Source organism: Necator americanus, chromosome I (assembly GCF_031761385.1).
Source record: "Necator americanus strain Aroian chromosome I, whole genome shotgun sequence".
Classification (NCBI taxonomy): Eukaryota; Metazoa; Nematoda; class Chromadorea; order Rhabditida; family Ancylostomatidae; genus Necator; species Necator americanus.
Genome location: NC_087371.1, coordinates 5263682 through 5279945, shown reverse-complemented (window position 1 = coordinate 5279945; position 16264 = coordinate 5263682). Strand labels below are relative to the sequence as shown.

Genomic DNA, 16264 nt, shown 5'->3' with positions numbered 1-16264 from the left:
CTCTTGAATTTCAAAGAAAAAAAATAAAATTAAAAGTTCTCTACCAAAAGTTGAATTCGATGTCTATGTACATCATAAATTAATTCAATACCATTTTATATGAATTTACATAGGAGAATCGCCTTAAATCGTACTTTATGCGAATTAAAACTATTCTTATGGATTTTTTTGTTTGCCTTGTGTCTACACAATAAGTTTAAATGAAATTTTAATTTCACTCTAAACATTTCACTGCCTAATTTCACTGTTTTAGCTTGCAAAACGAAGAAATGTTTAATCTAAGTACGGGATATCTAAGTAATGACTGGGGACTAGTTCTCGCTGGTTTTTTTTTTACGTTGGATGAACATGAAACCTTAAATGTTTGCTTTATCAACAAATGATGGACAGGATTTGATTTGATTATTGATTGATTTTATTGATATCTGTCCTGTTTGAGTTCCCACCTCTTCATAGTGTGGCTCATAGGATTTTTTTTTTCGAAAACTAGTGGTGTTAGTCTGTGAAAATGCGTGTCGTGCTCATTGTTTCTGTTATGGTTACTTCTTTTTTTCTAGAAATGTTACTCCTTTCTTACTTTAATACGTCAAAATTGAATGATTAGCATTAAGAGTTTGGACTTTAGAGTTGAGTGAGTTTGTAGTTAGTTCTTGGCTGCCATTCCTAATTTCTTGGTTTCTTTCTTCCCCGGAATCTCTTTTTCTGAATCATTTACGTGTCAACTATTTGATTTGTTGTTTCTGTCGTTGTCGTTCGAATTTTAGCCGTTCTGTTTACCTATTTTTAGAAGAAAAATTATTTTCAGGTTTTCAAATTCTGCTCATCCATGGAATCAGAGTTCCAATCACTCCTATTTTCGGCATCTCAAAGAATTCTCGGAATGCGAAGATCGGAAAAACGGCATAATTTTCTAAGAAGCTAAGCTGAAATTAATTGATTTCCATTTGTGATTTCTTTTCCTCTTATCCACTATCTTTCGGAACGAGGACTCTTGGCATTGACTTTCTGGAGTTTTTTTTTTCCTTCCTGAGTTGCTCTTTTGTTGACTGGCACAGTTTAAATCCCATCTTTTCCAAATTTTTCTCGGCTAATCCTATGACGAACTAAACCTGAACATTTTCTTTATGTGAAGATGGGAATTTCTCAAATAACAACCGTAGAGATTCTTTTAAATATCATGACGTAGATGTTTGTCGTGATTTGTGACATTTCCGGTTTCCACCCACGCTGTTCACACGTGGGCGCATTTCGGATTTGAAGCGTTGCCGTGCGTGCCGACAGCGTACGGCGTCACGCTTTACGATATAAATCTGTGTTTTTTTTTTCTTAAAGTTATTTCTAGGATACTTGGATTAGTGTCGTAGCTATAGATTCCCAACTCTGTTTCTTCTCTGAAATCTTAGCCCGCAGAGCGTAATTGTGCGTTATTATGGGGTACTGTATGCGTGAGATCTGCTACTATCAGTTGCAACTGCAAATAGCTAATTTCAAAACAGCTTGTACAACTTTTTTTTTATGTTGCCCTTTTGAAAATGTCCTTTGCACAACTAGAACGACGTCAAGTTATGCTAATTAGGATTAGGCAGCTACGCGGGGTCGTGTCCGACATTTTCTCCGAATTCCGAGCCCGCCTCTTTTCGGCTAACTCATGTTTTCTGTGATTATTGTCGTGCATTAAAGTGCTTTGTAGCTGTCCTTGATTTCCTCTCCTTGACTTCATTACGCCAGAGAATTTGAAGGTTCTACATATTCCCATTTTCCTCCTTAAAATGTTAAGGATCGTTTCAATGAGAAAATTATGTGGTGAAATTATCGAGTTAGTAGAATCCAGTGTGTTTGCCACATTTATGCGAATGAGTCACGTCGATATAGCATTAGTTGCCTAGTTACTTTAATTCGAATGTTCTCTAAACACATAGATTTTCTATCTGTTTTTTTTTTCTGGAATTTTCCTGTGTTACAGCCGTTATCGGATTCCAGTCGGAATCGTAGTAATCACACGCCAACTGTAAACTCTAGATTCATTGACGGACTCACACGTTGGTATTTCCTTCCGGAAATTTTAACCCCATTGGGATTATTATAGAAAAATTAGTTTCTATAGTTCTGCGTGTGAATTAGTGACAAGGAGTCTTTACACATTTGAAGCGAATCATTAATTCAATTGAATTAAAAGTTCAGATTAAGTAATATTTAGTGAGGAAATTAATTATACATTGATATAATTAATTTCCTTCCTGAGTAGTTTATTCGCATTTTAGCTGAATTACGGATGACATCATGACAGCATGAATCCAATCAAAACCTCAATTCTATTCGAATATGTGATGAACGTAATATTCGACCTACTCGAATACTCGAATATTGTGCAGCAGCTGAGTATTCGCATATTCGAAGCCCTAACACAAATGTACTGAGTCCGAACACTCTAAGGGCAGAAGCTACAAATGTTAGAATTGAAATGTTAGAATCCAAGGATGTGGCACACGCGAAATTGTTGTACACTCGAACACGTAAACATTTGGTATTTTTGAGGATCGATTCACCACCTGAATATTCGAATATTCGAAAAGAAGTTCATTAACAATACTGTAATGATGCTCGTGACTAAATGTTAGGATGGCGAGTACTTGTCGGTAGCATCCGTGCTGTTTGCTCTAATTTCATCCATAAGAAATTATCAGCAATTGAACATTTTTTGAAATCTCATTTAACTTTCTTGGTTAAATCCAATTAAATATCCACTATAAATTAAACTGGCGATTAGTTTAAAAAACAAACAAACAAACAAACAAACAAACGCAAGGAGGGCACATAAAAAATCTCTCCGGGGAAAATCTAATGCTGCATCCTTCTTGAGAAAAAAAAAAGAAAAATCAGGAGCGCTTGAATTTCAGTCGGAAAATGTTTTTCAATATTTTGAAAGAATGGAAGCAAAAAAAAGTACATTTTCTTCAGGGAAAAACCAGCTTTAAATATGTATCCGAACCCCATAAAATAAACAGGGATTTTTTTTCTGTTATAATGATCAATTGAGAAAGGAAAAAGATTTCTGTGGAAAAATATCAAAGCCATGGATTCGTAGAATCGGACAGAACACTGTGGATAAAATCAATGATTCATGGTTTGGAAAAAAAATTCGTTGTATGTAAGTGGGGCCACAAATCAAAGAAAAAAAAAAGATTGTTAAATTCTCTTTCGGATGTTCACTCTAGGCAAAATATCTCGAACTTCGAATATTCGACTACATGCATTAGTTAAACATTCGAAATGATCACATTTGGCTAAAGGATCCTGTTAGAAAATTCTAAATTACATGCCATTTATATAAAGATTTCAAAGGAAGAAATGTTGGAACTCGAATAGTTGTTTATTTGAAGATTTTCAACAGGAGAAATAAAAAATACCGAATATTTATGTGTTTGTGTCAGGGATTATTTCATGTGTGCCATCCAGAGTGGTCGAGCGCTTAGAACGTTTATATTAGTGTTTCGATTAGGCGAATACTCATCTGTTGCAGAACATTCGAGTATTCGAATAGTTCGAATTGTGGTTTTATAATATATTCGAATGTAACTGAAGTTGTGTTTGCATTTGGACTGTCACAATGTTATCTTCAGTTTTTTTTTTCAAATGAGGATAAACTACTGAAGAAGGATCATATTATATATTTTCTTGGCTACATATTTGAATATTATTTATTTTTCGTTTTTATTTATTTACTACTTTGTATTTATTTATTATTATTTATTTTATTATTTACTTTTCGTTTCGTCTCGATATACATACGTTTCTAAGTGTAGAATAACGAATAATGTCTACAGGTGGAGATCTTCTTGGATATTTCTAAAACTCTCTATTAATGTAGTATATGATAAGAACAGCTGTGGATTACAAATCGAAAAAATAAAATAATAAAATAATGAAATAAAATATAAATAAAGAAATAAGAAGTATAAATAAGGAAAAAATAAAAATACAACTTTGAAAATTTCAAGAATGTATGAGTTACGACATAATTCATTCGTTGATGCCGGAAGTCTGACAATGGAAATTTTTGACGTCCAGAACCTCAACAATTTCCCCTTTTAGTCAAATTTCGCCTTCAGACGCATGACAGTCAATTTGAAAATGTTAGAATGAATTTCGCATTTACGGACGTCTGTTAAATATTGCTGACGTCATGCTGCGTTTTCTCCTTAGTCCTATAACTTATGGAATTGTAAATGGAAAGAGTTTTTCCGCTTCCACTGCTTGTTACGGCCTGCTTCCAGGCCTCTCTATCCAGTGTTAGAAAGTAGTCGGCGACCAGAATTCTCGATAACGCTTTGTTTTCAGTTTTAGAATTATCATTACATGTTAAATATAATTAATTACTAGCTAATTAATTAGTAACTAATCAATAACAATTGATTATTTACTGATTAATTATTATTAGATTTTTCTTGAGTTATTCGAGGTTGAAGTCAGATTTACTCTGCTTTAATCGGCAAATAGTTGAAGTACCGTAATAGTAAATAAATAGTAGTAAATAAATAGTTGATTAATTAATAATATTGATTAAATAACAGTGGGAAATAGTAGTAGTAATAGTTGAAGTTTTTGTTTGGGTGAAAAATGGTTGCTACATTATAATTACAACTACAAGTTCACAAAGTTAGAAAAAAACTGACTTAAATTTCTAAATTACGCTTGCTTTCTATGCTAATGCTATAAATTAGCCATATCCAGCCATTTTTCCATCTTGATTTTGAGGCGCCGATGATCTTTTTACGCTTTTTTTTTGTGGAAGATATCGATTATTATTTGTTTGGAATGCATGGATCACTGAGTGAAGTGTTACATACTTATGGAAATCAGGTTCATCAACTTCCAGGAATTTTCTAGACGATGTATGTGAAACGTTAAGAATTTCCCCGAACATTCATCCCTGGATTCCTCGAAAGAGAAGTTCATATAGTTATACATCCAAGAACTCTTCTTCATATGTCCCAAACAATTTAATATTCGTCGCACGAAATGTCTACTTTCCTAAAAACCACATGTTTTTCTTTTAGCTTAAAATGAATGTTTACGGATATGACGAGGACTATCGCTATGTTTAATCCGCAGTTATTTACTTATGAGATCCACATATTTGTAGTAGTTATTCGCTCATAGACATGAGAATTACGGTAGATGTCAGACAGGAGAAGCAGCACGATAACGCATACGATGTCGCACAATATTCTTCTACAGTTTCTATTTCTTCGGTCCATTTATTTTCTTTTTATAATTTTTTTTTACAGATTCTGTTTTTTTTTTGCCCAATCATTTTCTATTTATATTTCATCTCTTTGTTACAGTTTTTATTTTTTTTAGGTCTAATTATTTTCCATAGTATAGCATATTTTTCCAGATGTTACGCAATTTTTTTTTGTTACATTTCTGCTTTTTCTTCTAATTTTTTTCTTCTAAAGTTTTTTTTTTCGATTTTTCCTTCGCAATAACAACTATTTAGGAGCACTAAATTTTTTGGGAGTGGTTTTTATTGGTTGCGCCTCACCGAAGAGGCATTTGTCAATGACTAGGGGATAAAACTAACGACTTTGTGCATGGGATGAGCATCTGATACGTATATTAGGCCAACCTATGGGAAAACGTTAAAAAAAATTCCCATTTTGAGCCAGCAGTGTTCACCAACCGGATCATAAATTCACAATTTTGAGGAGTTCACTGCAAAAACTGTTCAAAATGCTTCACTATGTACGTACGTAGATCCTGTTCTATTATCGAAGTTGTTCTGAAAATCTTCTGGTTCCCGTTCCATTGAGTCATTTTTTTAGTAAATGTAATTGCTAGTAGATATTGTTATTATTAGTATACTATTATTATATTAGATATTAGTTTTTATACTATTATATTATTACTATTACTATTATGTTATTATTAGTATACTATTATTATATTAGATATTATTATTATTATTATTATTATTATTATTATTATTATTATTATTATTATTGTACTATTATACTCTTATTACTATTATTACTAGTTTCTTTTTTTTTGGATTTTCTGGAAGGGTCAAAATTTCGGAGGACTCTACTTGTAAAATTTTTTGAATAGTTGATATATTGAATAGCTTATAAGTATTCGAAGTACGACTGTTTTATGTAAAAGTTTTATTTTTCATTAATTTTTTTTTTGTAAATGTTATTTCGAAATTTTCACTATATTCCCTTCAATTTCCTGTTTGAAATTTATCATTATATGTAGTGGGCCATTACAGGTATAAAGTGCATTTCATCTGTCCTTTTTTTTTGCGGCGATTTTCTATGCATAATTCGTGATACAGTACTCTTCTGGATAGGAATTTCTATGATTAATTCCACCTATCAATTTATATGTTTAGTAAAGTGCGGTTGTAATTTTGTGGTGAGAATTTTGTTACGTTGGATGCGTGCGTATGAATATGATTTTTCTATCTTTAACTATTCATTGCATGACGTCACGACGAAAAAAAATTATTTCATTGTTTCCTTGATCCCTTCATTTTTACACCACAAGCGCATAGATGTGGTAACCGATGCTTTTCCTCCTTCTGAATAGTATTTTAAGTGATTTTAAGTATATTTTGAGACGATATTTTTTTACAAGCAAAAAACTTTTGTTACGAAAGCCACTATTTTCTGAAGAAGAAACTCACTCTATTCGTTTTTGCAATGCTTGTGCAAGTGTAGGCTTTTTTTTTGCTTTGAGCTTTTTTTCTTGGTTTTTTAAAATTACTTTTTTTTCTTTCGTTTTCTTCGTACTTCTTTGCCATTAGCCTTAGACTTCAGCGACCTTAGACGCTGGAATCCTACAAAAAATTTCAAAAACAATTACGTAGGTAAACAAAATTTCTAATGAGTAGATAATTTTGCAATATTTTTAATATATTTAAGACCAACCTGTACATCATCGCACGGTATCGAAATTTGAAGCAGTGACGTTTTGTTGCAGGACCTATCCATTCTACGAATAAATGACACTTCCTTGCGAGACCCAACCGGCCTATTAACATTTCCAAAGCTAGACCGAGTGTAAATCCATTTCCGATGCATGATGAATTTATATGCGGGTAAATTTTCATTGGATAACAGTATATCCAATGGGGACCTATTTTTCCGGCAGAGTGCGTCTATGCAGCGCTGGATAAATGATATTGGATGGGGGGAGAGGACTGACAATAGTTCGCGTGATGGACAAAATATGCTATAAATTCCACATGCACGCATACTTCATCCGTTTCTGAGATTTTCTGCTTGTTCCCCATCAATCAAGCTGATTCCATGTTGGACACAGCCGAGGTGTAATTAAGCGGCTGTAGCCGTCAGAGGTTTCATCTCCTTAGGATTCATATTCCTTGTTTATTGGGGGTGAAGAATAAGTCGTGAGCGTTCTTTGCTCGAAGTAAAAACTACGTAAAGATAAAAGAAACATTTTTCTGACATGTTATGTATAATTTGAAAAAAGAACTCCCTTTATAAGACTTCTCTATAATCATCTTCAAATTTCTTTTGCATTTTTTTCCCGGAACATTAAAGTGGGATGCGATAAAATGGAGCATTTTCGACACCGCTTGTTTTCCGCACCACAGATGGAGACTATAGGGCCGTTGAAGCTGAGATTGCTATTGTTTTTAAACGGATAAAGAGTAATGCTGAAAAATAGCTTTCAGCGTTTCTCTTCACGCCTCAAAATTGGGAATTTTGACGGTGAAAACAGACGGCACGCCGATCGCATCACGAGTTGAGGGGAAATTCTTTTTTTCTGTTTGTTTTTTTTTTGAAGGCGAAAAAAAGTACTGAAAATTAATTAATGCTCAACTATGTATGTACTTCCCATTGTTGTTTTAATCAACGTTTCCAAGTCCAATGATTTTTATTTTTACTGGTTTTCTCTATGTTTTTGCTGTTTTTTTTTCGTACTTTTCCAAGTTTTTCTGTACTTTTTTTTTAAAAAAAATTCTTCGTTTCGTATTCGATGTCCCTCATGCACAGCAAAACCTTACAGGCAGCTTCAATTTAAAAAAAAAACGCTCACTGTTTATTCTTCAACTCAGTACAACAATTTCTAACGGTTTTTCTGGATTTGTTACAAAAAAAAGAGCTTTGAAAAATGTAACGCTCACGTTTTTTCATGTGCTGAACACTAACGGTCCCTAGTTTTTTTTTCGTAGTTTCTCCACCATAATGGTGTTTTTCATGGAAATCGCATGAAATTCTTTCACTGATGAAGTGACTACCATTTCCAAAAGTCCCGATGTACATTTCCGATGTAATTTTTTGCATAACCCCATAAATATTCCGCTTCTGCAATTTTATTTCAACGAAATTATTCACTCGGGGCAGAATTTAAAACTGACTTTGTCGGATGAAATATGTTTTTTTTTTGCCACATTTCTCTCCATCTTACTGAAAAATTAATTAAATTAATCCTCATCTACGAAAGGTCATTAAATTTAGAGAAAAAACTACGGGAAAAATGAAAGAAAACTTACTCCGTTGGGAACAAGCACTAGATTAACAAACACCACCACCAACATAGAGACCAAAGCTCTCTATAATCTGTCGAATACAATAAGTTCCATTATAGACTTTCGCCAGTTTCAAAGTACGACGCATAAAAAGATTAAAAAATAAAAAGTAGACGTAGATCTTACCTTGCCAAACGCAAAACCTCCAGAATTAACATAGCTTTTCTGATTTTGTTGATGACCTGAAAGCAGTAGAAATAAAGATCAAGATAAGAACTACACTGTGCTAAGTGATGAAAGGCTAGATACTTACACCAGTTTATTCGACCATTGACAAAACATGTTAGATGACAATAAAGCCTCGTAACATGTTGAGCCCAATGAAATTATTTGAACAACTGTGCAACACCCTCAACGCCGAACAAAAACACTACAATTTTTCTTTTAAAGCCAACGTTTCATGGATTTGTTCAAAACAGAAAACAGTGACGTCACGGCAACAACGGGCAGGTATCCCAAGCTAACGCACGTTATCCGTTAAGTGCTAAGAGGATTTTTTTTGGTCTATATGACTTACTTAGAGACAATGGTCCTTATACATATGACTGACTTAATGGAATTACTTTTTTTTTCAAAATCACGATCATTTCATGACAATGGCGACCTTTCAGGATTTTACATATCATAACAAAGATAAAACAATGAGAGAAATGTGAATGACCCGCAAAAACCGCCAAAAAATGATGAGGAGATTAATATCTGAATAGAATGATGGAATTCTGTCTTTTTTTTTGTCAAATGCATCACTCAAAATAAATCACAGCGAATAAGCACTGTTTCTGGATTTACGCACGTCTACTGACATTTTGGAGAACTTGGAAGAAGAAAGGAATTCGTGTGCAAATGGTATGTTAGAAGTTCGGGATCTGACTGTGGGCAGGTCTCTACGAAGAGTACTGTATCAGAATTTGAGTTATTACGGTATCGACATTGTGAAAAAAGGATCATATTGGGGTTTTTTCTCGATGAAAGGCGTAGATGGATGCGTTCTACGAAAGTACGTAGTTGCTGGAATATTCCCAATAGTTGAGGCTCGGATTCGGATCCACGTTTTCTTGTTTTTTTTTCGAGGGGTTAGTGAAAAATGACTATGGAATAAGTAGTAGCCTGACTTTTCGACAACAGTCTGTTTTTTGGAGTTCTTTTCTGCCGCTGTTTTTTTTTTGTTTATTTTTTTCATATGTGGAGTTTTTGCGTTACTTACTGTACCTAGAACGATATCGAGGATTGGCGAATCGAAGTTTAATGAGATATGCGTAGCCTCAAAATCCTCGAACCATTTTCATGCCTTCGATAAGGACGAGGTTGAATGTTAGGCTACTAATGAAGTTTCCCCGAGGGCTCATTGGCAGAAAAAAGAAAGCAAAATTCAGCTCACACTTGGGAAGTTTCCAGAAGAGAGGACTTGAAGAGAGATTTGTTTAGACGGATTAGGATCGCTGATCACTCCTTATTTTCTTTAGCATTTGTGTGTTGAGAAGAACCCTAATCCTGAAATCGAGTACATTCTTCCTGTTAATGGACTCCAATGATATATGCGCCTGAAATGACCTGAAACTCGGTGCGATTCCATAAGCAAATGCGCTCCATGCAATACTGTTAACGGTTGTAGGTGGAACCCTCGCTTGCTGCAAATGCGCCGCGGTTCAAGGGTCCCACACTTCAAGGATCACAGCTCTTTGCATTTGTACTGCACTGTTACTTATAGCTAACCATATTTTTCTCATGTAAAAAATCCCAGCTCTTATATCTCGTCAAATATAATATATTCAAATATTTATCAAATGAAAAATTCATGAAATGAGAATTCTGAAACGTTTAAACACTCGAAGATTTGAAGATTTTTGCGGCATTGCAGATGAAAAAACCGAGAGGGCTGTGAATTTGAAACAATACAATGCAGAGAATGCCCTTTTAGCAACCTTAAACATTGTTTTCAGAAAAAATTTCACTTCCTATCCCCATTATATTATATTTTGCCGAAACTCATCCATTTCATTAGCTAAGCCTTTTTTCTTTTCTTTCTTTTTTTTTTCTGAAGGCTGCTGCCTCAACTAATAAAAAAACCAATAAAAATTCCTATCTCTGAGTACTAAAAAATGTGCTGAAATTCTATTTTTTTTTTTTTTTGGTCAAAAATGTTTTGCTTTTGCTGAATTTAGTGCGCAAAAAAACGTGAAAAAAAAATGAGTAGAGATTTTCTTATTGCACTGTTCTATGTATATGAATTTATTTATATTTCTAAACTTTCTATGAAAGTATTTCCTGCAATATCTACTAATCGTTAGCTTCTGCAGGTTCTTCTCCACGGTTGTACCCTCACCAAATTGCTTTTGATTTTGAAATTTTGATTTTTTTTTCAAATTTTTAATTCCATTGTACTTCTCCCTAGGACAATTGATAAAGGAGGTTTCGGACGAGTAACCGTAATTATGCAGAATATCACCTTCAAGGTGCTGATAAGCAAAATTTTTAAAATTTAGAAAATTCAAAATTTTAAGCGGCGTAGGCGGGATGTGTCGCATTTTCAAACATTTTCCTTCACGATTATCCTGAAATTCAATGAATACTTCATCTGAGACAGCTAATTGTACACATACAAAATCAAGAAATCCATCGGAAAACAACAAAAATTCCTTTGTTGTTGTTGTTGTTGTTGTTATGCCACGCCCCTTTATCGTATAGCACCACCCCGACGACGATTTATTCTTTAATGAAAATCATTAGTGAGCCATACACTACACTATGTATGTTACTATAGAAAAAGTGCCTATTGATCGGCATCGGCAACTCATTACCTCTATGAAAGCGTCATGTGACAATGAATTACTTTGATTTATGGGACTTTCGCACAGCGTTTAACTTCCGGATTAATTTTTACACCAGGAAATATGTATTTGAACGTTAAATTGAAAGAAATAAATTATGAAATGACATATTTTTCCGGAAAATAGGTAATTTTCATTGAAACGAAAAAAAGGAAATAATGTTCTTCTTAAGTGTTTGAATGTAAGTCAGTTTTTTCGCCAACATACCCGTGTGGATAATTCAAGTTCTGATTTAGTTTTTGAGCTTCTTAAATTTTTTTCTTTCTGGAAAATGTTGAGTTAATTGGAAACAGGTTAATGAGCAAATGTGTTCAAATTTTGACTACTAGGACGCTAAAAAGGAAGATCTCTACTCATTTTTTTTGACCTTTTGACCGAAAAAATTTCTGAGGAAATCCTATTAATTTTTTTCTATTAGAAAAATGCTTTTCCGCATATTTTTCTTTCAGTACTTAGCTATGCAATTTTTAAACAAATTTTAGCAGCAGCATTCAACAAGAAAAGGAAAAAAAAAGAAGAAAAAAGCAGAGGTAATGAAATGAGTTCCGATGTTGTCGGTGCCTAGATCGTTCCGCTTAATAACTTTTTATAAACAGAAACAAAAAAAAGTCTTTTTGAATTATTGTTGTTAACCAAATTACAAAGCCATTTTTTCCATGTTATGGAATTTTTTTAATCCTTAAAGCGGAAATCAGTTTCCTGGAAAATACAAAGGAAACAGAACCACGTAAGATCAAGAAAAAATCAAATCAAATACCAATCAATATAAAATATCAATTAAAATAAATACCAATAAAATCAGAAGAAAAAAATATGCCTCAATTATTATTAATTATTAGATGTTATGAGATTTGAATTTATAATGTTTGTAAGAACGTCTATGAATCGAACGGCTGAAATATGTATGTAAGTCTACGTTTCACATAACATCATCTAAATAAATCGTTGATAGTTTCCCTTTGGGACCTAATAACACGCCAATCACCACCTATTATTCCGTGATTGGTTGTAGTTCTGGTTGGAAATGTTAGATGCTGACTACGTTTTTTCTTCCCCCGGAATAGCATTGAGTTCTGGAATAAAAAAGTTCTGAAGTTGCCCTTGAAGTTTTTGAGCCTATGATTGATGTGGTAGCGTCTGGGATTCATGATGGTAATCTTTCTTTCCGAGAATATGGTCAATTCCTGCTATGCTGTAGTTATTTCTTCTTCTTCTGCTTCCTCTTAGCGATTAAGATTGTTTATTTCTTCAGAAAACTTCTCCTGGGACACTTCCTTTGAACGTTTTTCTTTTTCCTCTTTCTTCCGAACTTGTTCGCTTTTTCTTTCCGAAGTTAATTCTTCTTAAAGTACATTGAGGATTTATTTCTAGAACATGGTGATGTTCCCTCAGGACATTTTCTTTGAACTTTTTTTTCCGCTTTTCCATTTCGAAGAACGGTTTTTCAAACGATTCATATCTTATCCGGAGGGATGAGCTGAGTGCTAGCGCTTATGTACATAACTCACCATATTTTCTGTAACCGTTGAGCTGTTGAGACGAGAGCGAGAGAGAGAGGAGCTGCTGCTGCCGTCGTAGCCGCCGGCGGCGGTGGTGGCGGCGACGACGCTGGCGAGCACCTTTCCATACGTCTCGATGCCCTCATCTGATGGTGTGTATGTTTGGCGCTCTCTCATCTGTCGCTTAATTGCCTTTGAGAGTCAGTCGCATATCCCCTCCGCCTATCGATGCCACGCCTACATTTCTTGATTAAGTGCAGCAATAGTGAGCGGACCAAGAGCAGCAGCGTTGACATTGAAAACGCAGACAGGCGGCAGTAGTCCCGTCCATCCATACGTCCATCCGTCCGTCCATCCCTCTATCTGCACTTCTTATCATCTCCACTCATCTCCATTTTCCTTATTCCACAACAAAACTATCATTAATTCCTGCTATTCTGCTGCCTTTATCCTGCGATCATTTACGCGATAATGTCGAGTGCGGCCAGTCCACGCCATAATATTCGTGTGGACTTGGCACGAGCGACCGTACCACAACGTGGTGTCACCTCGCCTGCGCTCTCACCACGACGTCCACAAAGTCGTCAAGAAAGCGTCAAGGTATGAACGATGTTTTTTTTCTTTCAGATTTTATGTCTATTAATATGCGTAGAAAAAGTATGTGAGACACGGGACACAAATCAAACATGTTCGAAGCGATCCGACGCTATTCTCAGGTGAGCGCACCGCTCATGTTTGATTTTTTTGCTTTTTATAAAATACAAAGACGAGACGAGCAAAGGAGATGGAGAAGTTCAGAAACGGCTAAAGGGAGGTCTGTTGTAAGGTCATCAATCTTTAGGTTTTATGAGTTTTTAAGTGTTATACATTTTCCTGGAAATTCCATACGAATAATATCTGCAAAAGAACATTTCCCAGCACATCAGTACATTTTTGCCTTTCTTATTTTTTCAGAATTTTATTTTTGCTTCTGAATAATGTAATTAGAAATGTGCTGAGAAATCCTGATCCGTTATACTTTTCCAGAAGGTTATATTTTTGTCGTTTCACCCGTTTTACCACTACGAATGTGGATGAACTCGGATGGAAACGCATAGGAAACTACGGAATAGTTCTTGATCTTTTTTTTAATATTTATTTTATAAATACTTATTCGGGAAGCAAAACAAAAACTGGGACCTTAGCATTTCTTATAATTTAAGAAAGAAGGAAATTATTCATATATTGTTTCATTTGTTTTTTTTTTCTTCTCTGCTCTTTCTATATTCCAACAATGCTCGCATGTCAGAGTTCTTTTTTTTTTCAAAGGATTGAATGACTCGGATCGAATTCCATTCCAAATATAGTCCCAGTCAGTAAACGTAGCGGAAACAATTCACACTACGTTGTGCTTCAGCTTCACTCACATTTCCTCGTTCTCGAGTTAATGTGCGGTCGTTTGGCGGAACGCATTTGGATTGTTCCAATCATTAGAAGAAAATTAGCGTCATCCTATTCGCTTTATGTGCGATTGCGGAACACACGACATATCGATTTATCCTTCGACAATTTGTGAACTGTGTGTTGTTAGTTTTCAAGTGTTTTTTTTTTTATTACTGAATTAAGAATTATATTTACTGATAGAAGCGAGCAAAAACAAATCAAGTAAGCCCACGTTACACGTTTTGAAATCATTTGGGATTTTTTGAAGGAAATTTCGCATCAGTTGACATCTAGCCACCGGCACTTATGTTTACATAGACGACTGCAACGCACGACGACATCTGTGGCAGTCCCCCCCCCCTGTCTAACCCAAGCTCTTATAGTCGCACCAAAATTGTCGCGACATAATTTTAAAAAAAATAACTATCCCGATTTCATAGCAACTTTCTATCTAATACTATGGAAGTAATTTGACTTTTTTGTTTTAATTTTAAATTTCAATTTTTCCAATTAATTAATTTTTCAAGGAAAATTTTTGCATGGAACGTAACATTTTTGGTGTAATTTCAGCTATTAAGTGGGGAATTTGTTGTGAAAATGAGGCAGTAACTTACGCCAATTTACTTTGTCAACAATCTCTTACTATTTGATCTATTCTAAAATATTCCTAAGGGTTTTCTGAAGCATTGATCGCGAATTTCCACTTACACAGCAATTCGTGTAACTGTTCGTGTGAGGACCACATATTGTCATTATCTTCACATGTTACCGATTTTACACCTTCCTCTCTACAGCTTTGTCCCTACCCTTTAAAGGAAGCGTATCTATAAGGGAAAATCATTTTAAGTATACAATATTCCATTCCTTACACGTCGTTTTTTATGGATATAGGTATTGAAGGGGAAATTTTTGAGACAGTAACTTTTCCCTTTTTTTTTTTAGAAGTAGGAATCAGTACATTCCTTTATATATCAAGCCGTATTGTATTCTGCAGTCAACTATTAAAGGCAGCGTGCCAGGAAACTGACGTAGGTACGAAATCTGTGGGAAAATATAGAGCTCGAGGTGTAGACTACGAGTATGAGCGTGGCCGCGCTCAATTTTTCTTAATTGTCCAAAAAAATAGCGTGGGAACCGCCTTAGTTCTTACGAGATACCTTAGAACGCTACTTTAGTGCTCCTGTACACGCTTCGGTCCCCTCAGCAGCTTATTCATTAGTTTTGATGTGAACAGGTTGGTGAGGAGACCTCATTGGTCATCGACCGCTCGCTCGTGGGTGCGGCGCGTGCACAAGGATGTGGCGTTCTCGGATGCCTCGTGGGAACAAATGCGGTTTCACACGCCATCATTCTTAACGATGAGACGGAATTGAGCAGGGTCGTGCTCATAATCGCAATTTACACACCAAATCCTATATTTTCCAACATGTTTCCTAAGTACGCCAGTTTCGTGATACGCTGAAACCGCCCAACTTATTCGAGCACAAGTTTTTTTTTTTCAAATCCAGTAATTATACACTGTTTCATTCAAGAAGTAATGCTTTTGATAGTATTCATTTGATGGTGAGGATGTGGCCAGGTTTTTTTTATTCACTGTAGAATTTACGTGGGCTATTCTCATATTAAATATTCTCGTCGGGAAGATTTGGTCACGTGTTTCCCACTGAACATTGAAAAACATTGAAAGGTGGGCGGCAGGGTGAGATATACGTGCTCTTCTCTTCCAATACTCCTTCACCAAAATGCTAATTGTGTTCATTCTAGAGGAATTAGACATGCATTAGCGCTCTTCTGAGTTTATGTATTCTTAGTTCTGCCCTATAAACAAGAACACCAACATAAATCACAAACTGTTTAACTAATAAAACAATCCTAGTATGTTTCTAGCAACAAAAAAAAAACGCTTGTCGACCTATCAATGCTGCTATGATTTTATGTGGATGATGTTCTTCTGT

At 34.9% G+C, this 16264-nt stretch overlaps 2 protein-coding genes across 3 annotated transcripts in view; both read left to right on the top strand.

Moving 5' to 3' along the window:
- Positions 1–13358: 13358 nt before the first annotated feature.
- Positions 13359–13626, top strand: RB195_004551 (uncharacterized protein; the record flags this gene model as incomplete). The annotated part of the gene is made up of 2 exons (XM_064182445.1): positions 13359–13487; positions 13540–13626. The coding sequence occupies 2 exons, from the start codon at positions 13359–13361 to the stop codon at positions 13624–13626; spliced, it is 216 nt and encodes a 71-aa protein (XP_064033712.1).
- Positions 13574–16264, top strand: part of RB195_004549 (uncharacterized protein) — a gene marked incomplete at both ends in the record, with an annotated part of 48828 nt that continues 46137 nt past the window's right edge. For both annotated transcript variants that reach the window (XM_064182443.1, XM_064182442.1), the window contains one exon: positions 13574–13603. In XM_064182443.1, the coding sequence (XP_064033708.1) occupies positions 13574–13603 (30 nt within the window). The remainder of the gene's footprint in view (positions 13604–16264) is intronic.